Source organism: Chlorocebus sabaeus, unplaced genomic scaffold (assembly GCF_047675955.1).
Source record: "Chlorocebus sabaeus isolate Y175 unplaced genomic scaffold, mChlSab1.0.hap1 unalloc_scaffold_298, whole genome shotgun sequence".
NCBI lineage: Eukaryota > Metazoa > Chordata > Mammalia > Primates > Cercopithecidae > Chlorocebus > Chlorocebus sabaeus.
In genome coordinates this window covers 47,884-73,954 of record NW_027327590.1, presented here as the reverse complement: position 1 = coordinate 73,954, position 26,071 = coordinate 47,884, and the positions used below count along the sequence as shown (strand labels likewise).

The following is a 26,071-nucleotide window of genomic DNA, read 5'->3' as shown; positions in this document are numbered from 1 at the left end:
GTTCATGCACACCTTCTCTCTGACCCAGACACAGTGGGAGGGTGACGGATTTGCTGGGCTCCTTTCTGAGGCACAAACCCCATTCATGGGGCTCCAGCCTTGGGAACTCATCACCTCCCAAAGACCACCTGACAGCATCGCATTGAGGGTGAGGATTTCAACCTGTGTTTTGGGGGACAGGCAGGCAGTTCCTAACCATCACTCTCTTTGTGTATTTCTGACTCAACATTGAGTCTGCATTCGGCTCTCTGCGAGACAGAGCCTGTAAGCATGTCCACATCGGGGACAAGGGAGCTGCCAGGGGTGCGAGAACGGGGTTTCAATGTCAGTCGGAGCTGCTTTCCTGGCACATGTACTCATAAGCTATCCTGGCAACATTTGCTCTTCACGAAGAGTCGATCAGGCAGTGGGGGCAGCGGGCGTTGTTGCCAGAAGCTTGGAACTGATGGGCAGCAGAGAAGGGGCAGAGGCCACGACCTTGGGGGTTCAGCAGTGCCAGGTGTCTGCCCTGTGTAGGCCTCACACCTGTGACTGTGCAGGGACTGAGCCGACCGGGGCTTGCTGGCCAGTGTGGCTCTCATGCAGATGATTATCGGGGTGTGCTTTCTATATAATGTTCCCTCAACCCCATGCCCACCCCACCAGTTTCTGTGCCTAGCAGAAATCATGCTGCATCTCCTTAATAGGAAGCTCTGAGTTGCCTATCGAGGTGTAGGAATAGCACGATTTGGCTCAAGTCAAAATACTTTGCAGTGAAGATGCATGGAAGAGGATTCTAGGCTTCCATTTGACGTTTTAGACTGCCTGAGTGTTACAGGACTGTCTTGCTTGTTAAAAAGCACCAGATGGGAAAGGGTACTGGTTAATAAAGGAGACTTTTTACATGAGCACAGAGAGGGTGGCTTTTGAGACAAATTCAGTGTAACGTAGGTGTGTTTGTGAGCCGTCAAAGGGACCATCTCTCTGCTGGCGACACATGTTTTCTGGTATTGGTTTTGTTCTGAAAAAGGATGAGTGGCATTCGGTAGAGTCATTCCAAAATTCACCTGGAAGGCGTCCACATGGTGCCTTGTTTTCTCCTGACATTCGGGCACCACGAGGAATTATTCTTGTCTTCAGCACTAGCAGGAGACTTTTCCTGAACATTCCTCTTTGGCATTGTGGGTGTGAAGGGGTCAGAGTGACCCTGTCTTCATGGAGCTTTCAGACACCACGGGGACAGTGTGGCACGAGTGTCAGGCTCGGGTGGGACAGAGGCCTTCCCCAGAAAACAGCTGTGGATTCCAGAACGGCCCTCGACCCCTCCTCCCTCTGTTCCTCCACGTCATATCTGAATTAAGGCTGTTCTATCATAGCGGGGGTGTCATGTTAACTGGAAGTGTGCTTTTCTTCTGGGCAGCAAATAAATTAATGGTATGTTTGCCAAGGACAGCGAGATTTGATTTGATGAATCCAGTGGGGAAAAGGAGAAGGGGCTTGGCTGGGTGGGGACTGGTTTGAGCACACACCATTCTTGGTGCCATCACTTTCTGCAGCTGAACCCTGCGTATGTGTCCCATTAATCTTGCTAGTCCAGTGTTACTGGGTCCTGGGAGTTTCTGTGGGCTGATGGCAACTGTTTACCATTGTGTTTAGAGAGGATAATAGAACTTTGTGTCAAAATCAGATGATAACCATTACCATGTGATTGCTTGGGTTGGCTGGGGCCAGGGATGCTCACAGCCTTTTCTGAGGACTAAGATCTTGTTTGAGACAGTCTCACTTTGTCGCCCAGGCTGCAGTGCAGTGGTGCCATCTTGGCTCACTGCAACCTCCGCTTCCTGGGTTCAAGCAGTTCTCTCTGCCTCAGCCTCCTGAGTAGCTGGGATTATAGGTGTGTGCCACCACGCTTGGTTAATTACAAAAATGTTTAATATAGGCAGGATTTTGCCATATTGGCCAGGCTGGTCTCGAACTCCTTACCTCAAGTGATCGGCCCACCTTGGCCTCCTAAAATTCTGGGATTGCAGGCTTGAGCCACTGCACCCGGCCCGATCCTGACATCTTCTAAAGCTGCCTTCATGAACCAAAAGCCAGTCTATGTTTGAAAATCAGGCTTGAAGAGCCTAGGAGGAGAGGGATATACTTCAGCTAAGGAAGTAACTATGCATATGTTAAAAATATGGGCCAAAACCTACCCCAAATGTTAACTCTTCTGCTTTGTGTTTTGTATCCATTTATGGTTATTCTTTCAGTATTAAGATTTTTAAAGATTCTTTTGATAATTATGGATGAATTACTATTAAAACTGAGCTGCATTTGTAACACTTTAAAGAACTAATTGGATGACATTATTTTTCTCGGACGCATTTTGGATAGTTACATAATTAATGTTTATCTCTTTGCCAGAAATCTTTTTTTTTCCCCAGAACAGAAACCTGAAAAGAAACATTCCTTTGCAGTAAGTGCTAGTTCACTGTGTGACAATCAGTTTTTGAATGTGAGAACACGATCGTGTATTTTTGGGATAATTCTTGCTTAATAGTGATAATGCTAAGTGTTGAAATTATGGAACAATTTGTTTCTTTGAAAATTACTATTCGCCTGCTCACCAGGTGGGAGCTGATGAGAACGTGGATGTAAAAATTAAATTATATTTAGCTTGTATAAAATAAGTTAAAAAAAAAAACTTTTTTGTTTTGTGCTACTACTGAAGTTGCTTAGCTGTGGAAATGAGGTTATTGCAGGCACCTAGAATTGTATCTCCTTCACTTCCATGATGGGAAGAAATTCTCCAACAAGCACAGGAATCTGACTTTCTGATACTGAGACTCCTAGGCATGAAGTCCCATGGAAGGGGTGGTGATTACATGAGTGTTGGCGTTGATGTGGGCGTCCTCCAAGCCGGACGCGGGAGTAGGGATAGGTGAGCGTTGGCGTTGATGTGGGCGTCCTCCAAGCCGGACGCGGGAGTAGGGATAGGTGAGCGTTGGCGTTGATGTGGGCGTCCTCCAAGCCGGACGCGGGAGTAGGGATAGGTGAGCGTTGGCGTTGATGTGGGCGTCCTCCAAGCCAAGAGCAGGGAAGGGCAGAAAGAACAGGCCCCTCAGGAGCCATGAGAAAATAAAGTGTTGGCAGCAGTGGTAAGGGTTGGTGTCAGGGGCCAGGAAGAGGTGGCGAAGGGGGCATGTGCCTCAAGGCAGCCCTGGAACCCACGGTCCCTGCGGTCCCTGCAGTGAGGTCTGGTCTGCAGGGGATGTGAACGGCCACACGGGGAGGCCCACAGACAGCCTGGACTTGGCTGCCTCAGAACTCTGGTGGACGTTGCAAATGGCCCCACAGGGTTGCAGTGCACATTCCTCGGACAGAAAGAAGATGCTTGGAACTGTTCCAGGCACGAAGCCAGTGCCCTGTGAATAGTGGCCGCTGCTGTCGTGACTGAGTGCCATCCAACTGGGGCCATTTGCTCTGCTCAGTTCACTTAATTGGGCCAGGAATGGGGTTGCCCTGCCTTCAACAAGCTTGATGCATTGAACGAGGACTCAGTTGATAATATACTCTGTAAATACGCTCTCTCGGCTAGAGTGAGCAAAGCCCAGGGAGCGGGTGGTTCTTCAGTATTAGACAGGTGTTTGTGGCAGGGCCAGCTGTGCGGCTGCCAGAGCCAATGTGACCAGGAAGCCTCTCCCCCCGGAGGTGGCCAGCATTCCTGTTAAACGTGGCGTAGGCAGAAGGCGGGCGCTGCTGGGGAACTTGCTCATGTTCCTGTTTTCTGATTGGAAATTCAAGGTTTCTGCACATCCTACATCGAAGTTGTACATTGCTAAGACTCTACACATTTCAACACTTGTGTTTTTTTTTCTGCTTTTCGGATCTATACAACCTGGCATTTGGCCGTGGCTTCCAGGACAGGCTGGATGCAGAGTGAAGTCCTCTCTGCACTGTCGATGTTTGCAGATGTCTTTTTGTATAAACTTTTTCTTGAGACTTTCAATTGCCATGCACATAACTCTACCAGTTACAATCGTGAGCTAACAGGGGTTTTTGGTTTTACTTGGATGAATGTTTAACATTTGTATGCTAGATTTGGGGGTGGAGGTCATTTATCTGCTTTTCATTTCCTCCTTGGTTATACTTAGTGACTTTCAGGTAAAGTGTGGAAGGCGTGGTACAGTGTGAATTGCAGGTCGCACTGTGGTGCAGTGGACGAGAGACGCGGGCTGCAGTGGTGTGCACAGTGCATGAGAGAAAAGAGACTTCCATCCTCAAGGGAAACACACAACAATTTAAAAAACTGATGATCTAGCTTACATGAGGTCCAACAAATTCAGTTTGCAAAGTTTAACTTCTAAGTTAATTTAGTAATTTTTCCCCTAAGTCATTAAGTTAGTAGCTTATGTTCAAATATATTTCTTTTGTCTAAAGCAAGTCATAAATTCTAAAATGAATGACTAAAGATGTAATAATTTAGGCATACAGCACCTGAAGAGAAAATTGACAGTATGCTAAAATATTGGATACAGATGCTTAAAAAATATAATGTAGCATTCTTCCAATGCATGTGCTTTTAGCATGTAACTTGGTGAGTGGTTTTGAGCTATGTTTGTAGGAATGTGTATCTTTGAATACTTCAGGGCACCACTGCAGATGTGTGCGTGAGATGTGTAAATACTGAATGTTCTTCTCCCTTCCCTTAAATGAAAAGCATTAGCTCTCTTTTTTGTATTTTTATTTTATTTTTATTTTATTTTTATTTTTGGAAGTAGACTCTTGCTCTTGTTGCCCAGGCTGGCATGCAGTGGTGCAATCTCGGCCCACTGCAACTTCTGCTTCCAGGGTTGAAGTGATTCTCCTGTCTCAGCCTCCTGAGTAGCTAAGATTACAGGCACCCACTACCATGCCCGGCTAATTTTTGTGTTTTTATTAGAGATGGGGTTTTGCCATATTGGCCAGGTTGGTCTCAAACTCCTGACCTCAGCTGTGATCTGCCCACCTCGACCTCCCAAAATGCTGAGATTACAGGCGTGCACCACCGTGCCCAGCCAGTTCCCTTCTGTACTGATTTATACAGTTTTTGCTTTTTTTTGAGAAGTGGTCTCACTCTGTCGCCCAAACTGGAGTGCAGTGACGCAAACCTTGGCTGACTACAGCCTTTACCTCCTGGGCTCAGGTGATCCTCCCATCTCAGCTTCCTGAGTAGCTGGGAATAGACACATGTCACCACGCCCAGCTAATCCTTTTTTTTTTTTTTTTGTAATTTTAGTAGAGACAGGGTTTTGCCATGTTTTCCAGGCTGGTCTCAAACTCCTGGGCTCAAGCGATCTGCCTGCCTCGGCCTCCCAAACTGCTGACATTACAGGCGTGAGCACCACATCTGGCAGTTTTTTTTTTTTTTTGGTCCTTCCAGGATTAGAAGTCGATTTTCAGAAAACCCTTCACACTTGCAAACTTAATTTTCCATAATAATATGCCTCTAGGATAAAAACAAGACAGAAACAAAGAAGTATGTGTGGACTGCAGTTAAAAATTTTCAACACAACATAGCTTACGAGAGGTGACATTTACAAAGAGCAGGAGGGCCCGTTCAGTGCCTTCCAGGCATTGGCAATGGCGGTCTGTGGGCGACCCTAAAGTGTGCAGCGTCCTGAGATGTGATCGTGGTGCTCACGCTTTTACCGAGGGCCTCGCAGGAGTACCGGAGGCGGCTCTTCTGCAGGCGGCCAGCCAGGCGACAGCTGCTGGAGAAGGAACAAACGGTAGAAGACAGACGTACACGATGTTATTGTGGCAGAGAGGTTAAAAGCAGGCTCACTTTGTTCTTCAAGTTTTAAATAACTAATAATGAAGTCCTTAAATATGTATTGCATTTCTGGATTTTACAGCAGTTGTGGGTGTGTCTGTCTCTCTAGCTCCCGTTTGGGTGCTCCCTGTGAAGAGAGCTCAGAGATGCCACCTTTCTTTGTTGAGGTGACAGTGTCTGGAGAGCTGTGAACCCCGCGGTGAGGGGCGGGTGACTGACCTGGGGGGAGGCTGGGTCAGCGTGGGGATCCACCCCCACTCCACCTTCCTGTAGGGAATCCAGTTGTAAGTCTTTATGATATGGGTAAAAGGAACCTGGAAGAGGTGTTATTTTTTAAGAAGTAAGTGCCATGCTCTTTTTTCCTCATTCTTCTCCGTGTTTAAGCAGCATTGAAGGATAAGGCACTACTAGCATGTTTGTTTGGAAATGATCTTGTTGGTTATTTTACATTGAATATGATACTAAGGTTGCCTGGTAACAGAAGTTTCCCTTAACAACATGGAACTCTGTTGAATCTATTGTCCCATTGGCTAAGCCTTCTGAAGTCAGTGCGGTGGCAGCTGAAGAGGCCGCTTCCCCTTGGAGGAAGCCCCTGGATTGGCAAGAGGCAAGGCCCTTGACTGAGGGAGTGAGGCCAGTTTGCAGGGACCCCACATGGCACCTGCGGCTCTCTCCTGCCCCCTGCTGGCTGGCCAAGCAGCCTCGCGACAGTGTGCTCAGTGTGAATGTTCACTGGGCAGGCCAAGGCTTTTGTTCCAGAAACACTGACTTCAGAAACGGCCGGCCGTGTGTGTGGAGCATGGCTTACGTGTGTCTTAAACCTCTTGAACAAAGCAAGTTGATGTTTCAAATGCAAGAAACATCATTTCCTCCCATTGCTTTCTTTCATTTATTTTAGCAGTGTGTTTCTTCTGTGTTAAGAATGAGCCAGATTTCCCCCTCACCCTTTTCTAGCTTGGCTTTATGTCAGTCACACTGGCCAGAACAGGGTAAATTTTTTAGCTTCTCTGCCTTAGGAAGAACCTGTCTTTATTGATTAAAAGTGAGAGGATATATCCAGTCCTTGGGGTCGTGTTTCTATCCCTGCTAGACTAGGGGAGTGGTGAGCACCATTTCTCTGGAGACTGCCTCTCCCGCCTGCGTTGAGTAGCGAGGCCGCAGGGTCAGCTGTGGGAGCCTGCAGGAAGGGGTTTGAGTGCCTGGTACGTACGAGCTCTGGGACAGAGGCGTGCCCACTGGGGGCCACTGCCTGGAACCACAGCCTTCCTGGTGAGACGAGAGGTTCTGAAGAGAGCCGAGATCATGCCCTCCTGGGCAGGCAGTTTCACCAATATGTGCTTTGGAAGGAGTGGATTCTGCCAGTCATGGGCGTGGTGCTGACACCCTCATGGTGGCCCCCTCCGGTCCCTGATAAGCTGACCCAGAGAGGGTCCTCATCTGCAAATGGGACAGTGGCCCCCTTGGCACATGGGGTTACATCAGTGACTTGGCCGCCTGGTGCCTCCTGGAGAGCAGCCGCTGGCCTTTACCTTAGATGTTCACGTCCAAACCAGCTCCAGAGTTTGCATGAAAACTCCCAGCCCTGTTGGAGACTCCTTAGTTCAGCTTGGCACAGAACCTCGGAAAACAGCAGTTCTGTTCCGGGTTCTTCCTTCAGAACTGAGTTCCAGTGCAGGGAAGGGAGCGGAGGGGCCGTGAGGTCAGCTGCAGCCTCCTGTGCCTCCCACTCGAGCTGAGGGCCATCTCTCTCCTGGGCTTCTCCCTGTCGTGTTCCCTGGTGCTCTACTGGCTTTGCAGAGGTTGGCAACGGCTCGTTCCATGGACTTCCTTGGGCCCCGCCCTTGACTCCTGTTCACTGAATGTCGTTAGGGTCCGGCCATCGCTGGCTTTGCTCTCCTTTAGCAGTTTCTAGATGTCCAGGCTTGAAACACTGCAGGCAGGCAGGGCCATGCTTGGGATCAGCCTTCTTCTTGTCAGTACTACTTTGACTAATTGCCTGAGGCACCGCCGGAGGGACTTGCTATTTTTAGAAGCTAATTCAGGTTTAAGACACCATCTAGGTAATGAGAGAGTTCAGGAAAGCTGTATCTGAGCTCCAGTAAAGGCGGACTCTTCCGTCCCAGCTGTCACTGTGTTTACACTCAGAGGAGCACACGATCGGGGGCGTGGCTCAGGTGTCAGCGCTGCGCTGTTCCACGCACCCACAGCAGCAGCCTGGTGGGACTAGAACTCAGACACGCTCGGGCACAAATCAGCCTCTTGGGAGAGCTGCTTACCTGCAGAATTCTTTTGTCATTAAGTGGTTGATGTCATTCTTTGAATGAGTGACAGTAATTCCCCACCTCAGGGTGGGCTGCGGGGGAGATTCAGTTGGAAAAATAACCCATAAGGCTTTGTGGCTCTGGGGGTCCTGATGCCCCACCCACATTTTCCTTCCCATGCCCGGGATTCTCTAAGACAAAGGGCAAGTCTTAAAGCCTTACGACATCCTAAGTCTTAGATCGCAATTAGAGAGAGAACCCAGTACAGGTGGAACAGTGACACCCTCAGAATTCTGCACTGGCCCTTCAAGAAGGCAGTTGTGGGCTCTTTGGACCCTTGACGGGCTTCTGTCCTCTGTCCTTCCTAAGCACAAAGATGGGAATTCTTCCCATTGCCTGTTTCTCTCCCCATCTCGGCTTCTACACAATGCAAAGTGGCCCGCTAACTAGAGCCCGTGTTCACTTTTGAACACATCAACCAATTATTTTGGGAGGAAAAGAATCTGCCAAAGAAACGAAGTATAGGTTGGAATGGTTTAATGAAGCCTGTGTTTATTCAACAAAGTGTGTTTTAAAATTTCATCCGAAGATCTCAAGTGAAAATTTCCCAGTGGGTGTTAAACTTTGGTGCACAGACTCTCATGTGGCCCCCAGTCTCAAGTCCACACCCCCACTTCATGCTTTTACTCTTGGCTGAGTCCCATGGAGGCCGGTTAGGGAATCCTCCAGGATCAGCCCTTGACCAGGATGGCTGGCTGGCTGGAGAATACTGTGCTTATGTCATTCAGAGACAAGCATTTCTTGAGCGCCTGCTGTGGGTGCTTGGCCGGGTCCTGCTGATGGTGCAGTGGTGGAAGTCCAGCCCACAGTTCCTGCCCTCATGGAATTTGTAGCCTAGTGAGGACTGCAAGTCAAATAACCACGAGCTAACTGCAGGGAGAGACTCCAGGGTGATTTCTATGAAGAGAGGACATGGGGTGCCCCGAGAACCCCTGACAGACGAACTTTGCCATTAGAAACCAGGCGGCATTTTCGTGAGAAAATGACATTTCCCTCCTGGTCAGAGCTGAGGAAGGTGCCTGTGTGTGTTCCGTGGCTGCTGTGACCCTGACCACACACCTGGGGCTGGAAAATAATACTCACTGTCACACAGTTCTGGAAGGCAGGAGCCATGGACTGAGGCCAGTGTTTGCTCCAGGAGAGTCCCTCGTGGCCCATTCAGGTGCCCAGAGCTGCGGGCCTTGCCCGCCTTGTTCCCTGGTGCCGCCTCCTCCCATGTAGGTGTGCAGCATCCTGCTCCAGGGCCTCTACACCCCTCATCTGCTGATGCAAGTGGTGGCACTTAGGGCGCACCTGGATAGTCCTCAGGATTCCTTTATCACCGCATGAGGGAACGTTCTCAGGTTCCAGGCATTAGGACCGGGATTCCTTTGGGGGCTGCTCTCCCGCCCACCACTGTACCTGAATGCACACAGCAGCCAGCATATCCAGAGGCCCCAGGAGGACCTGAGGTTGCTGGATCTAGAGCGGGACCTGGTATCAGAAGCAGGCGGGGCCAGGGATTCCCGAGAAAGTCTTGACGTGTACTTGAAGTGAGCCAAAGGGTTTTGAATGACTGGATCAGATTTATGTTTTTTATAGATGGGTCTCCAGTCTGTGTGAACAGATTGGAGGGTGCCGGGATGGGAGCTGAGGCCCAGGCAGAGGTTTTGCAGAGTCCCAGGAGAGGGCGCTGCAGCCCGGACTCGTGTGTGGGTGGGAAGGTGGCCGATGCATTTCTCTGCTGCTTTTCTCCCCACTGAGCTTGGGTCCTCGTGGAGGGCGGATGGCAGACATTTCACTTGGGGACCTGATGCCTATGCATCCGAAAGACTCCCCAGGCACCTGGGTCTAAGAACCACCGTCTGCCTTTGAGTAGAGTTTCTATAAACGTAACATTCACCTGATGAACGGAAGATGGCCACAGATCTAAAATCACAGGGAGCTTTAATGGAAGAAAATAGAAGATCACAGCTGTTCCCATGGACTAAGCTGGTAGGTGAGAGCCCCCTAACTTCTCAGCTCACACCTAACGGTGTCCGTGTCTGGTGAAAGCTGCTTCAGCAGGGACAGAGAGCAGCGTGGAGTGAGCTGGCTTGTGGGGTCGTCTTTTCAGTCTCCTCTTATGGGTCCTGGGAGAAGGGAGCGGCAGATGGCCAGGCCCCCACCACAGGTCATTGAGGTCATCTCCAGGTGGCTGCCACGGTGGGGTGGGGGGGTTGGGGGCATGTTCACACCCACTCCAAGGGCACATCCCGGCTGCTGTACACCCTTCACCTCTGCGATGCTGGGACCGCATGCTCAGGCGCGGTGGGGGCCCTTGCTGCACTTACTCGTCGGGGAGCTCTGGGATGGTGGGTGCACCCTGGCCCTGGGCTGGAGTGACTGATCTCTGTGACCAGACCTGCGACCACATCAAGCAGTCTGCCAGCGGAACCAAGCGGCGCGTGTTCATCAAGTCCATGGGCGGCTACCGTGGCTACCTGGCCAACATGGGGGGCTCACGGCCGGAGCCGATGCCGCATACATTTTCGAAGAGCCCTTCGACAGCAGGGATCTGCAGGTATGTGACGGGGGCTGGCCTAGGGGGACCGTCCCCTTTGGATCCACTCGGTGCTGTGGAGTGAAACATCGTATCTAGGGTGGTTTGCTTTTCGAGGGGGCATGGAGACAGGTACTACAGAACACGCCATGCTTGATGCCCTTCGCATTGCCCAGATGCCTCTCCCATGTGTCAGGTGAAGGCGGACGTGCCTGGTTGAGGACACCTTCTAGTCTCTTGTGTGAAACACGAGCTTGTTTTTTTGATGTAGTCTGTTGTGTAGTTAATGTTTTCTCACTTCTGTCACAAACGATTTGAGCGCCTCCGCTAACAATCACCACCCACGTCTGCAACTGGCTCTGAAGCTTGCTGCAGCTTCTTTTAAATCTTGAGGCCTCTGATGCTGCGTCTGCCTCTAAACTGACACACACACGGCCGTGGTTTTTTGGCATCTGTGGCTCTTTTAGGGAAGAGTGTCACCGAGCCCGGGGTCTGCCCCTGCTTGGATGGCACAGCAGAATCCAGGCCTGGACCCTGCAGTGTTCAGTTACTAAACTCCATGCAGGATGACAGGCCTTGGCAGATAAAATGCAACTTGAACAATTGTCTTTAGTTAGTTATATAAATAAATATATAATGTTATATATTGCTCTGCAACCCAGGTTGGAATGCAGTGGCATGATCCCGGCTCGCTACAACCTCCGATTCCCAGGTTCCAACAATCCTCCTGCCTCAGACTCCCGAGTAGTTGGGATTACAGGCACGTGCCACCATGCCCAGATAATTTTTGTATTTTTAATAGAGATGGGGTTTCACCTTGTTGGTCAGGCTGGTCTCGAACTCCTGACCTCGTGATCTGCCCATCTTGGCCTTCCAAAGTGCTGGGATTACAGGCGTGAGCCACTGTACCCGGCACCATTGTCTTTTAAAAGGTTAGGATGTTACTTGTTTCTGGGCCAAGTAGATCAAGTAAAAAGGGCCTTGGCGTTGTCACTAATTATGTGACATGTGAATCACGAATTTCTTCACTATGTCATATTAAATACTTGTGGAGTCATTCACTTCATCATGATGTTTCTGTCAGCGGTGGGTCCCATAAGATGATATTGGAGCTGCCCCAAACAGGTGCACTGTTATTTATCTTTTATAGAAAGATTATATATATTAAAAAACATATGTTATATACATATATATATATATTTTTAACTGTGCTTTTCTACATCTAGACATGTTTAGATACACAATTGCCTGCAGTATTCAACAGTCTCAGACATTTAGGTTTGTAGTCAGGAACAACAGATATGTGGCAGGCCCTGCCTCCTGGGTTTGTGAGAGTTCACTGTAGGATGTTTGCACAAGGCTCAAGTCACCTAGCAATGCATTTCTCAGAACATATCCCCCTGTTATGTGACTCATGACCGTATTTCAGAAATCTGTCCAAAGATCCTGCCTCACCAGCATTCAACCTGGCAAGAGCTTCAGAAGAGAAATTATGATTTTTTGTTGTTGTTGTTGAGATGGACGCTTGCTCTGTCACCCAGGCTGGAGTGCAGTGGCACAATCTCAGCTCACTGCAACTTCAGCCTCCTGGCTTCAAGTGATTCTCCTGCCTCAGCCTCCCAAGTAGGTGGGACTACAGCACCTGCCACCATGCCCGGCTAATTTTTGTATTTTTAGTAGAGACGGGGTTTCACCATGTTGGCCAGGCTGGTCTCAAACTCTTGACCTCAGGCAATCTACCCGCCTTGGCCTCCTAAAGAGCTGGGATTACAGGCATGAGCGACTGTGCCCAGGCTCCTACTTTGTGAAATTCTGCCACCGTGCCCAGTGACAGATTGATTAGATGTAAAAATCTCCATTTTCTTAGGATGAGTCATTAGAGAATTACCTCCCTCTTGTAATCCTCCCAAGATGATCTGATATAGGATGTTACCCTTTTCTAAGACAATCTGTTCCTTAAGAAATCTGTGTGTCGATGAGAGTTTACAAAATTCTCTGATCAGACACGGTTCATCAGGCCGTCATAGGAGATTCCATTGAAAGGCCACAGGTCGCTCTTTTCCTCTGAGAGCGCCGAGAGAACATCGTCATGAAAATAAGGAGCAATAGAGCCATGAATGAGCACTAGGCCAGTCACGGAATTATCATCTTCAGAGGGACCCTGTTGATTCCGGAAGGCGTTTCTAGTGGCCGCTGTGAGGGCTGCTCACATCAGTGCCCTGTGCTCAGCATTCATTGCTGCAGACGTGCTCTCGCCGCCTGGGGAGGCTCCCCGAGACCCAAGCTGTGAGAGCTTGCAGCCTCCTTGGCCACGCTCACCACCACGTGTGGTTGGCACTTCCTGCCCTGCAGGACCTGGCACACAGTAGGTGCTTAGCAGAAGTTTATTGTCTGATTAACAAAATGCTCTTTTCCAGTCCAATGTGGAGCGCCTGACGCAGAAAATGAAGACTACTATCCAGAGGGGCCTTGTGCTCAGGTGAGTGAGAGACCAGGGCTGATCTTATGGTCACCGTAACACTGCGGTTCTTAGATTCTGCTCTGTGACTTTGGGCTGGATGAGTGGTAATTTCTTTGCCCCTGGAGTGCACTATACGCTGAGCAGTTGCAGAACAGAGTCGTGGTGTGTTGCTCTACAGACTTCCCCGCATTTAGACAACTAAAATTTTTGCTTTATAGTCTTACTCTTTTAGATATCTTAAAATCATTTCTCTAATTAGCACCTGATGTTTATGAAGGAAGAAGGAAATAGTCATCCCTCTTAGCCTCAGGGAATGTGTCCCAAGTCTCCAGTGGGTGCCTGAACCTGGGGATAGTACCCGCCCCCTGTATACATGAGGGGGTGGGTACTGATAACCATCTGATAACCAAGGCGGCTACTGAGTGACTCAGGGACAGGAGGCACAGACAGCATGGAGACTTAGGGCACAGGGATGATTTGCGTTCTGGGTGGGAAAGAGCAACACAGCACGAGATTTCATCACTCCCTGTTAGCTGGGCTTAGGTGAAATCGACATCCTGTGTCAGTTTGTTGTGTCACATTATGTGTCGCGTGTGTTGTCACTATACAACAAAACGATCTGCAGTGTATGCATACACCCAGTTAGCTGGGAGACTTTTTTTTTTTTTTTTGAGACAGAGTCTTGCTCTGTTACCCAGGCTGGAGTGCAGTGGCGCAATCTTGGCTCACTGCAACCTCCACCTCTTCCAGGTTCAAGAGATTGTCCTGCCTCAGCCTTCTGAGTAGATGGGAGTACAGGTGTCCACCACCATGCACAACTAATTTTTGTATTTTCAGTAGAGATGGAGTTTCACTGCGTTGGCCAGGCTGGTCTCAAACTCCTGACCTCAGGTGATTCGCCCACCTCAGCCTCCCAAAGTGGTGGGATTACAGGCGTGATCCCCACCATGCCCAGCCAAATCATCTAAACTTTTAAGTCATGCCAAACATCACCAGCTTTAGGATTCTTTTGTTGGTGAGGTTTGAGTAATGGGGATTTTAAGGGAACTGTCAGCTTTCATGAAAACAGTGACAACCCCACTACTTGGAAATGCTTATTCAAATTAAACACTTCATCGAGTTAAAAACTGGAGCTTCCTAAGATTTAAAATGGATTATCAGACATGTAATACCTAACTCACACACACTCCTTCCTCACAACCTCCTATTCTTTATACTTTTAAACCAGAGCCCGTGAATTTATTCCAGAGAGCTGATGAATCCCCTGAAATGATGATGAAATAGGAGGCGTATGTGTGATTTTGTTAAAGAATCCACAACGTTTATCAGATTCTTAAAGCTGCGACCCATCCCCACCCCAGATGAGTTTATGAAATCCTGATTGAAGATTTTAAAATATTGGAGATTGTTAGTTGACTCATTCCATTTATTAAAATCCTCCTCTTACTGGGCAGGGGGAACACTTGACACTTTTGCTTAACAGGCTGAGTTCAGGCTACAGGAAACAGAGATTGTGTTTTTTTCTGTTCCAGCTATCCGTAAAGACCTAGAAATAAAAACGTGAATTCTGTGAAATAGAAATCGTCATTTCTATTTAACAACAAAGTGTTACTGTATAACTGATATTTCATATGACTCTAACCACCAACAGGGTGGGGCACCCTCTCCATTTGATAGAAACTTTGGAACCAAAATCTCTGCCAGAGCTATGGAGTGGATCACTGCGAAACTCAAGGAGGCCTGGGGCAGAGGTAAGGGGTCCGCGGAGGGAGGCTGTCTGCCTTGGTGAAAATGCTGTCCTATCGGGGAGAAGTAGGGTATACTGGTTCCTTCTTCAGTCCAGTACTGAGCTGCGTGTGATGTTCTAACTCCTGCTGGTCTCTGAGCGTTGCTATTTAACCAACCTTGGATTCCTGGGATAAGGTCAGCTTGGGCGTGGGTAACATGTTCTCTTTTATCACTGCTAGATTCAACCTGAAGTTCTTTTGTGCAGGCTTTTTGCTCTGGAGATCTTGAGCATCAGCCCGCAGTTTCCCTCACAGTTTAAGTGGGGCCTTCTATTTTTTGGATGTATGTTAGGACAACCTCCTTGCAACTCCATCTGTCAGAACTTCCAGTTTTGAGGAAGATTTGGCTGCTGAATGAATTGTTCATGTTTGTAGAACTATGCATGTTTTTCCTTAAATCAGTTTTGTAAGTTACATATTCTAACAAATCTTTAGATAAACTGAAAATTTTTAAAAAACATGACATTTTGTATAATACAATTGTTAATTGTTCCAATGTGGCTGGTCCCCACTCATTCCTGAGTGGCTGTTTGTGCCAGCATCTTTCTTGCCCCCACCCCCCTCAGCTTTCTTCAGTCATACCAGGTGTGTGCTTTTTTAGGGCAAACCATTATCACTGCCAATGTGCAACGTAGAAGAATGACAGTCTACAAAAAACAGTGATGTGAACAGTTTCAATTGGTTTGTCTTTTTGAAGAACTGACTGATTCTTTCTACATCGATTTTCTTTTGCTAATTTAGCTATGGATGTTTCTCACTCCTCTGTGTGTGTATTCGTGGGCATCAATTTCTTAAGGTAATTTCCCTATTCCACTATTTAGTGAAAAATTCTCTCCACTGAGAGGAAAAACAAAAGCTGCTTTCCAGGAAGCCATCAGGGCGATCCCACAAGAGCAGAGCTGCCCAGGCCAGGCGCTGGCCACACTGTGCAGTTGTTCTCAGCTGTTCTCGGCCGTTCTTGGCCATTCTCAGCCTCCCCCAGGCTTCCAGGCCAGGTTCAGGATGGTTGCCAGGAATCTCACTTCTCATCTCGCCCCATGATTCTGCTCTCCCACCTGCCCATGTGACAGGGTGTTGTTAATCTTTTTTAAAATCTTTTATAGGAAAAAAATTTACCACCGATGATTCCGTTTGTGTGCTGGGAATAAGCAAAAGAAACCTTATTTTTCAACCTGTGGCAGAGCTGAAGAAGCAAACGGATTTTGAGTAAGTTGGGGTCTTATTGCCTTAGCAAACCCAGCCAACGTGAGTACAGGACAGGAGAATGGCCATTGCTGTTGCTTTCGGCAACTCATTCAGGGGTTTGAGGAACTAGATTTTCTGAAGCTCAGTTAAAAAATACTAGGTCTTGGCCAGGCATGGCGGCTCACACCTATAATCCCAGCACTTTGGGAGGCCTAGGTGGGTGGATCACAAGGTCAAGAGATCAAGACCAGCCTGGCCCACATGGTGAAACCCCATCTCTACTAAAAATACAAAAATTAGCCAGGTGTGGTGGTGTACACCTGTAGTCCCAGCTACTCAGGAGGCTGAGACAGGAGAAATCGCCTGAACCTGGGAGGCAGAGGTTGCAGTGAGCTGAGACTGCACCTCTGCTCTCCAGCCTGGGGACAGAGCGAGACTCTGTCTCAAAAGAACAACAATAAGAAACCACCACTAGGTCTTTGGGAAGAATTTTTAGAAATATAAAAGCAATGGTTTCATTTGACCCTGAAATTGGCTTTATTATCTAGTTGATTCAGCCGACCCTACAAACCCCGTGTTTCTGGCAAGACGGCTCACTGTGCTGGCCGTGGCATCTCCCAGCCTCACTGCTGTCCCCCCATCCCTCCACAGGCACAGGATTCCCAAAGAACAGTGGTGGCTCAAGCTGCGGCCCCTCATGAAGATCCTGGCCAAGTACATGGACAACTATGATGTGTCGGACTCAGGCCAGCTAGAGCACGTGCAGCCCAGCCCTGGAGCGTCTGACCCAGTCCTGCCTGCATGTACCTGCAACCTGGACTCACCGTGGACCATCTGTTTTTGTAACACTTAAGTTATTTATCAGCACTTTCTGAAAGTATTTATTGACATTAATACCTAACAAGCACCTGTCACCGACCGTGTGCCCCACCAGCTCCAGTGCGTGCTGTCTGGACTGTGTCTCATGCTTTCAGATGTGTGTATTAAACGTTTGCCTACAACTCCAACAGTCCTCCGTTTTAGTTTTTTAAGTAGGAGATTAAAACCTCAATCTATGGGTGGCTACTAATGGTTTTCTCAGCACTTTTGTGGGCAAAGATTATAAAAATATTTTTAGTAGGGATCACTGAACTATGCACAAGTCATAAAAGGAGAACAAAGCCAGTAGTTTACACAGGCCAAGGGGAATGCCATGTTTATTGCCATGTGTCAGTTTCCAACCACAGCAGCAGGCCAGGACCCTGGGCCTTGACCCCAGGCTCCTGCTCTCCTTAGAAAGTAAAAGAGAACACATGAATCTTACCTACTCGGCCTCTTGATTGCAATCCTAGCTGCATGTTAAAACCACCAAGGTGGGGGTTTGAAAAATCTGATAGCCAGTTTCTCGTCCAGTCCAAGCCACGGTCCTTGCTGGGACCTAATTTGGAATTCTCTGATGACTCTTGCCAGAGTAGACATGGGTGCTGGCGTGACGGCCCTGCTGCCCTCGTGGGCCCACCTCCTGTAGGGACAGCGTTTCTGCCTCTTAGCTCTAGGTTGCAGGAGACCACAGCTGTGCCTCAGAAACGGCGGTGGAGAGCTGTGTGGAGGGAGAGGAGACCCCAAAAACAAGCTGTTTGGGAAATCAGAGTCCAACGGCCAAGAAGAGCTGGCGTGGCGGCTCTCCTTTCTGGCTCTGTGAAGACGAAGCGAGCGCTTACTCACCCCAGCCCACCTGCTTCTCAGGACTGCTTCCATCCGGCCGCCCCGTTGAACTTCCGTCTGTTAGGAGGACGCTCCCACAGGGCCTCGGTGTAATCGAGTTTCATGAATCAGCACAGGCAGACACGGGACACCTTTGTGTACCTTTTCATTTTACTTCTGTTTTTTAGTAAAAGCCCTAAATGCTACTTAAGATAATGACTCAAGCAGAGGTTAAATCAGAGTTGCCCTTTATTTTTAGATTCTTAAATATTCTAGAACTAATGAGGTAAAACAAGCCTTTCAGTCAGTAGAAAGTGAAAATTCTACGTGGTGCATCTTTGGCATTTCGTGTATGACTATTTCAATGGACATCTTCCTGGTCGCTCTTAAGATTGACTTGCCAGTCAGTTGGCAACACTTTAAGAATGGCATAATATTCTTGGAAAAGCAGTAGCATTTCTGACTTTTCATATTCAGCTCTAGAGGCCTATTGTCTCAGGGGCTCCTGCACAGTTGGGGGCACCAGGGCCGCTCACCTGATGATCCAGGATGGGTCCTTGGCGATTTTGGGATTCTCGGGTCTGAGTATGGCCAGGCCATGCGTGCTCTTCCCAGTGCCGAGGTACCTGAGAGGAAGGCAGGCGAGGTCAGTGAGGACTGGCTTCTACTTCAGTGCCGTTAAGGTCTCCAATCCCGGACGCTGTCTCCCCCACTCCCCGCTCCCCACTCCCCACTCCCCACTCACCTATCGCTCATGGCCAGGAGCTTCTTGTGGCTGATGGTGAAGAGCTGCTCCCTGTGGGCCTGCTTCATCTCATCCGAGAGGCCGTACAAGAAGTGGTCCATTCCTAGAAGACAAACCACAGGCACAGGGGGGCTGCCACCCAGGAGCTCGCACAGTGGGCTATGCCCTCGTGTCCCAGAGGGGACAGGTGCATCTCACTGTTACTTCACATACGTGTTTCAACCACAGGGTCATGTCTAACAGCCCAGAGATCACACCCTGACCTCTAGCTCCCACGAGCCACGCTGACTCTTACCAAGGCCTGCTTCTGCAGCGTGGATGCATTCAGGACCGCGTGAGGCTGATAATGCTGTGAGCAAAAGTGGCTCTACAGTGTAATGTGGCCAGGCCTGGGCCGTGGTCACGTCATCCTTCCACACGAATGAGCCCAGTCACTGCCGTGGGTTGGCCCCACTGGGCCTCAGGTCAGTAAAACTGAAATGACAGGATGCACTCTTCTCGCCCAGATGTCGGGAAGCGTGTTTCCAAGGCCAATATTTAGGGTGTCAGACGTGGAAATCGTATCACAGGCAAGGACAGAGGCGCCAGAAGCTGGTGCTCCTGCCTGTGCATGAGGGAACTCGGAAAACAGCAATGTCATCTGCGAGGCTGTGGACTGAGATTCTCACTGTTACACTCACAATACCTTTGTATGAAGGAGCGACAGGAGCATCTACGGTTGAGAAGACAAAGTTTGCCTTCGTCAATGTCTTGCTGCGTGAATTTTCCAGATTTTGCCCAGTAAACCTTCCCAAAAGATTGGAGTGTCTCTATTGTTTTTGGGTCCCTAGGAAACCCAGAGAAATAAATAGGCAAGCATTTTACCAAAGGACAAGTTTATGACAAACCTGTGACTTAACAGTTCAACATCTTCTATGGGTTAACAGCTCTATTTTACATCTGATCTAGTCCAAACAGCCCCCTGACAAATTGCTCAATTACTCTCAGTGGAAGTTTAAATCCGATCACATAAGACTTTCAACACGTTCTCCCTCTTAGACAGGGTCTGTCTGCATAAAGTCCTCCCCAGATGATTTAAATCCACCTCTCTGTGACATCAGGAGAGGAAAGATGTGGAGGGTGGGGGCAGGTCAAGATTATGAGGAAATTACAGAAGACTCACATGGAAAAATCAAGCAAACAAAGGTTTTCCTTTAATCTCCCTTAAGGACACACCCAGGGCAGTACAGGAATCAGTCTGAGGGGGCTGATCCAGACTTCCCTTTGTGTAAATGGAAAGAGCCCAGCCCTCCCTCCACCCTGACTCAGAGCTGCAGAGGGGTTGTGAGCTGCTTCCCCATCCTTGTCTAGAAGAGTGGCTTCCAGCACAGCAAATGGGAGAACTCAGCAGGGTGGCAACGGCTACCGACTTCTCTACCTACGTGCCTGCTTACCTACCTACCTACCTACCTACCTACCTAATCTATCTCTGCATCCACGAGCCAGGCTCTCATTCGCCCAGGCTGGCGTGTGGTGGCACAATCTGCTGACTGCAGCTTCAACCTCCCTAGGCTCAAGGGATCCTCCCGCCTTAGCCTCCTGTAGCTAGGACCACAGGCACTTGCCGCCATGCCTGGCCAACTCCTTCTTAAAAAGTGTCAGAATACAGGTTCTCTTGGGCAGCAAAGCCATACACAATCAAGAATTTATTATTTTAGAATAACGGTGTTATGTTTATGAAAGCTAACAGTTGCATCCACATCAGGCACCTCCAAATGAAATGAGCTAAGAATGTTCTCAGGCTATATCGCGCCCCTCACCTGGGGCCTGTGTCCCAGGTCCCCCAGAGCAGGGTTGCAACCTCAGACAGCCACTATGGATACTGTGTTTTTCTCCTATGCCTATGAAAAAGTCTATAGATTAGGTGCAGCAAGATATTAACAAAATACAACAATTATACTGTAATAAAAGTTATGCTAAGTAAAACAAGCGTTCTGTGAACAGAAGCTCTTGGACACCCACAGCGTATCTGATGACCTAGATGGCTACTGAGTGACCAACAGGCAGGTACCGTAGACAGTGTCAGCTTTCATCCCACTGCTTAGAAGAATGGTGTACAATTTAAAACTTTGGAAGTGTTTATATCTGGAATTCTCCATTTAATATTTTCAGACCAAGGGTGACTGGGTAATAAACCGTGGAAGGCAAAACCATGGATGGAGGCACTACCGTGTTTTGCCAAAATATGCTGGCTTAAGCCAGGGTTTACTAAAGACAGAATGCTTCCCGTTTACGCTGCTGGCCCCAATCCTTGCACCAGAAAGGACATTGCTGGGTGTGGCTAAGTGCTCGAGAAGTGAAAAGCAGCACATAGAACAACTTTTGTCTAAAGTTCACTGCAGTAGAAGAAAATGACACTGATAATCATGAGTAGGAGACTAAAACACAGTGTGTGTCCCAATGTGTGAACTAGAGCAAAGCTCACCTGTAAGAGTAAAGGGTGAAAACCCCACTGTGGCTGAGTTTTGCGCCTCCACTGTAAGCGCCACCTTTTTCTCGAATTTCTGTATGTAGGAATTTAGCAGTCATCAAACATGCAAGGATTTTAAGACTGAAATTAATGATTAAAAAATGCAAGTTTAAAACACCATGGCTGATAAAAAAACATAGACAATGAAGTAATTATTGGATTCAGTGAAAATGAAAATAAAATCAAGTTGTACAATAATGCCACATAAATTATGGTCCCATTTTTTTGGTCTTGTTTTTTAAGAGACGGGATCTTGCTCTGTCGCCAGGCTGGAGTGCATAAGGGCAATCACAGCTCACTGCAGCCTTGAACTCCTGTGCTCAAGGGATCCTCCCACCAGTCTCCTGAGTAGCTGGGCCTACAGATGCGTGCCACCACGCCTATTTTTACAATTTCTGTAGAGGCAGGGTCTAGTTCCGTTGCCCAGGCTGGTCTTAAACACCTGGCTTCAAGTGATCCTCCTGCCTTCAAAGTGCTGGGCTTACAGGCATGAGATTTTCTTTTTAATTAACAAAAACTAAAAAGCACAAGGAAGCACAATTTTCAAGCAGTTGTCTTGGATTACATGGTTGAAAGCAGTGGTGGTGGGGAGGGAATCTAACACTTCCAGCACCACACTGCTTAACTTGTTCCAATGCATATGTGGCATTTTTTAAATCTGGTGAAGTAGAAAGATGTTATTTCTATTGTAAAGGCAAATGTGCAAATGAATATTTAAATGTCTCACATTAGGATACCAAAAAAAAAAAGGAAACTGAAGTCAAACTCTTTGAGTTTTATAGGAATCCCTTAAGTAAACACACACTCTCCGATACATCACATTTCCAGGAACGGGGCTGATTTCATCTGCCTTCCACTGCGAATGGTGACATCACATTCTAGATGATTCCAGAACACATCCTCCTCCGACAGAAGGCAGGGCAGACAATGATGGTAGCGTCTGCAGCAAAGACACAGGCTCCTTAAAGGCGCCCGTGGCGAGATCAGCCCCGGGTCACCACTTCCACAGATGGGCCATTTCCCAAAGCAGATGAAGGGAGTCAAATAGGCCAGGTGGGAAATCAAGGAAGGAGTGGGCATGTTCCCAGGGGCTGTGCTGGGAGAAATCATGACCATCTCGTGTGGGCCCTCCAGGAGAAACCCAGTGCCACTCGGGTGGCTGGGGCGTCATCAGTTGGGACCAGCGAGGTTGGAGCCAGACCCTGGGGGACGGAGCCTCTACAAGCACCAGCAGGGATGGCCTTCAATCCATCCATGCATCCTCCTCCTTGAGAAATTTCTATTACTTGTATATTAAAAACACATGCTCACTGTTGAAAGATTATAAAATACAAAAAACAAGGAAAAAAAGATCTAGACTCCCCCTGGCCCAGGGGGAACCTCCACATTTTTAGCGTTTTCTGTCTGCATTTTCCTATTGGATGGTGGAAACAGACCACTCTTCTGCTGGCACAGCAGACAGATCTGTTTATCTCCTACAAATATGGAAATTAATGAACAAAACAGCTGACCACACACCTCTTTTCTACAGAAGAGCTCTTTCTGGGCCCCCACTGCAGCCCCACATTTCCTCCCACCTGGCTACACACCTCCCCATCTGTGGTCCCACTGTGACACACGTACACCCTGGAGGCCCGGCACCTTCTCCTATCAGGATAGACTGCCCAGGCCTAAGCCTGCCTTCCCCTCTCTACCACTCGGGTGGCTGGGGCACCATCAGTTGGGACCAGTGAGGTTGGAGCCAGACCCTGGGGGTCTCCTCCTTGGTTTAGTCCCTCATGGGGGTAGCTGCCTGGGACAAGGATACAGGAAGTGAATTTCCGGGATATAACATTTTTGCACAGATCTGTGTCATCCACACCCAACTGACAGGTCCCCAAAAGTGTATGTCTGTGAGTCTGTCCTCCTGGTCTGGCCAGTTTCCACAGATGGGATGAACACAGCCGAGGGGCAGCCACACTTTGGAAGAAAGGGCTGGAGGGCCAGTTCGTAGGCTGCAAACTCCCTCGCCCCACGCCACTTTGGGAACAGGCCTGACCCTCACTCTCGGCCGTGGCTTCGGCCGCTCAACCCCGGGCCTCCTTCCCTGAGCTTCTGACTTGGTGGGGAGACAGGGGAGGCAAACTCCTCAGAGGGACTGTGAGGCAGCCTCCAGCCCTGCCATCTGCAGGGCTCTGCAGGACCACCTGGTTTCTCCCCACTGCCCTGTCCCTCTGTGGCCCCGGGTCAGGCACCCCCCACCCACCCACCCACAGTCTGGCTCATGAGGTTCTCCTGCAGCCCCCATGGCTGCCTGGGTCACCTCCCACTCTCCCTTGTGGCTTTGTGTCTTGATCTACCTTTGCTGTCGTTCCATGCATCTGTCCTCACGAAGGATTAATCTACCATGTTTATCAGAGGTCTCAACCTAAATTCATTCAATTTCCACCTAGAGATGAGGGGAGTACATGGGGCATTTTGAAAGGAGTTTGTGGTTAGGGCCTTTGTTCATAAAGACTCTGCTGTTTAAAGAGGGCTGCTCGTAGACTCACAAAGCCCCAGGTCCAACACTCAGAGTCAGTGCAGACTCTTCCTGTGCTAAAACATGCCCTGTGAACTCGAACAGGCTTGACAAGCTGCTTCTGTAAGGCTCAGGCCTGAGAGATCCCGACCTCCACCCTCCTACCTGGCAAGATCTGGGTCCGTGTAGGGGACAGTTCGGATGCATTCGCCCACATAATTCACCGGGAAGTGCATCAGGAAGTGAGTCTTCATCTGCCAGGGCTTGAAGGTGGGTTCCTGAGGGATAAGGTGCGGTCAAAGGTGGCTGTCCTATTTTTATTTTGGCCTTTTCTTAGTGTGTGTTTTCTGTAACTACTGCTGTGTAGAACTTCTATATGAGTTTTAGGTTGTGAATCTTGCCCACCCAGAGTTCCCCCACCCCAGAGAGCCTCCACTTCGGCCCCCCTGGGCTGGTCCTGCCTGTGCTCCGCTTGGTGTGAATGTTGAGTGTGATCGGTCCACAGGGCTGCTTGACCCTGCGTCTCCTTCCTTCTTGTTGCTGAGGCCAGTTCTGTTCTCTCTTTCTCCACCTGAACTGCATTTGAAGCCAAGATGAAGGATGAGAAGTGGTTGCTAAGAAGGACCCTCCTGCAGCGAATTCGCTGTGAGGAGGCTGCGCTGGCCCAGCCTGTCATTTCCTTCTCTAAGCTCATTCCAGAGGTCGGCAAGGGGCAGCCTGTCCCTGCCTGCTCTCGTGGCCTGCGAATCAAGAATGGATTTTACATTTCCAAATGATTGAACAAATAAAAAACTAACACTTCTGTGGGGAAAAGAAAGAGAGATCAGCTTGTTACTGTGTCTATATAGAAAGAAGTAGACATAAGAGACTCCATTTTGTTCTGTATTTGAGATGCTGTTAATCTGTGACCCTACCCCCAACTTTGTCCGTGCAAGAGACACGTGCTGCGGTGACTCAAGGTTTAATGGATTTTGGGCTGTGCAGGATGTGTCTTTGTTAAATAAGTGCCTGAAGACAGCTTGCTGGTTAAAAGTCATCACTATTCTCTTAATTTCAACTGCCCAGGGACACGTACATGGCCAAAGTCGCAGAGACCTCTGCCTAGAAAAGCTAGGTATTGTCCAAGGTTTCTCCCCATGTGATAGGCTGAAACAATGCTGCTAAAAGGTTTATGGAGATGTTTGCATATGCATCTCAAGGCACAGCATTTTCCTTTAAACTTATTCATGTCACAGAGATTTTTGTTCATATGTCTTACTGCTGATTTCCTCCCTACAATGATCCTATTGTCCTGCCACTCCCTTATCTTTAAGATGGTAAAGATAATTATCAATAAATACTAAGGGAACTCAGAGACCGGTGCCAGTGTGGGTCCTCTCTAAGCTGAGCGCCAGTCCCCTGGGCCCACTTTTTCTTTCTCTATACTTTGTCTCTGTGTCTCATTTCTTTTCTCAAGTCTCTTGTTCCACCTAACGAGAAACACCCACAGGTGTGGAGGGGCAGGCCACCCCTTCATCTGGTGACCAACGTGGAAGCTTTTCTCTAAGGTGAAGGTACACCAGAGCGTGGTCATTGAGGACAAGTCGATGAGAGACTCCCGAGTACGTCTACAGTCAGCCTTGCGATAAGCTTGTGCACTCGGAAGAACCTAGGGTAACAATGGGGCAAACTGAAAGTAAATATGCCTCTTATCACAGCTTTATTAAAATTCTCTTAAAAAGAGGGGGAGTTAAAGTCTCTACCAAAAATCTAATTATGCTATTTCAAACAATAGAACAGTTTTGTCCATGGTTTCCAGAACAGGGAACTTTAGATCTAAAAGACTGGGAAAAAATTGGCAAAGAATTAAAACAAGCAAGTAGGGAAGGTAAAATCATCCTACTTACAGTATGGAATGATTGAGTCATTATTAAAGTAGCTTTAGAACCATTGCAAACAGAAGAAGATAGCGTTCCAATTTCTGATGTCCCTAAAAGCTGTGCAGTAGATTGTGAAAAAGAGGCAGGGATAGAATCCTGGAAAGGAAAGGAAAGTTCACACTGTAAATGTGTAGCAGAGCTGGTAATGGCTCAGTCAATGCAAAATGTTTATGATAATCAATTACAGGAGGTAGTATATCCTGAAACGTTAAAATTAGAAGAAAAGAGTCCAGAATTAGCAGAGCCATCAGAATCTAAACCACGATGGCCAACTCCTCTTACAGCACCTCAGATGCCTGTAACTTTACAACCTCAAATGCAGGTTAAACAAGTACAAACTCCAAAAGAAGATCAAATAGAAAAAGAGTCTCTGGCATGGCAATGCCAATCCAAATACAGTGTCCACAATATCAGCCGGTAGAAAATAAATCCCAGCCGCCAGTAGTCTATCAATACTGGTTGCCAGCCGAGCTGCAGTATCGGCAGCCCCCAGAAAATCCGTATGGACAACCAGGAACATTTCCACTGCCACAGGGCAGGGTGCCATATCCTCAGCCGCCCACCATGAGACTTAATCCTACAGCACTGCCTAGTACACAGGGTAGTGCAGTACATAAAATTATTGATGAGGCAAGAAAACAAGGAGATATTGAGGCATGGC

The 26,071-nt window shown here is 48.5% G+C and overlaps 1 protein-coding gene and 1 pseudogene across 1 annotated transcript in view; one reads left to right on the top strand and one right to left on the bottom strand.

Annotated features, from left to right (window-relative positions):
• Window positions 1-5,483: 5,483 nt before the first annotated feature.
• LOC140711216 (uncharacterized) overlaps window positions 5,484-26,071 on the bottom strand; it is a 66,909-nt gene continuing 46,321 nt past the window's right edge. The window contains exons 3-7 of the mRNA XM_073014125.1: window positions 18,483-18,585; window positions 18,274-18,363; window positions 17,759-17,841; window positions 17,358-17,555; window positions 5,484-5,717 (exon numbers count right to left, since the gene is read on the bottom strand). Of these exons, the coding sequence (XP_072870226.1) occupies window positions 5,644-5,717; window positions 17,358-17,555; window positions 17,759-17,841; window positions 18,274-18,363; window positions 18,483-18,585 (548 nt within the window). The 3' untranslated portion in view covers window positions 5,484-5,643. The remainder of the gene's footprint in view (window positions 5,718-17,357; window positions 17,556-17,758; window positions 17,842-18,273; window positions 18,364-18,482; window positions 18,586-26,071) is intronic.
• On the top strand, window positions 5,724-16,956 carry LOC140711210 (ATP-dependent 6-phosphofructokinase, platelet type-like; annotated as a pseudogene).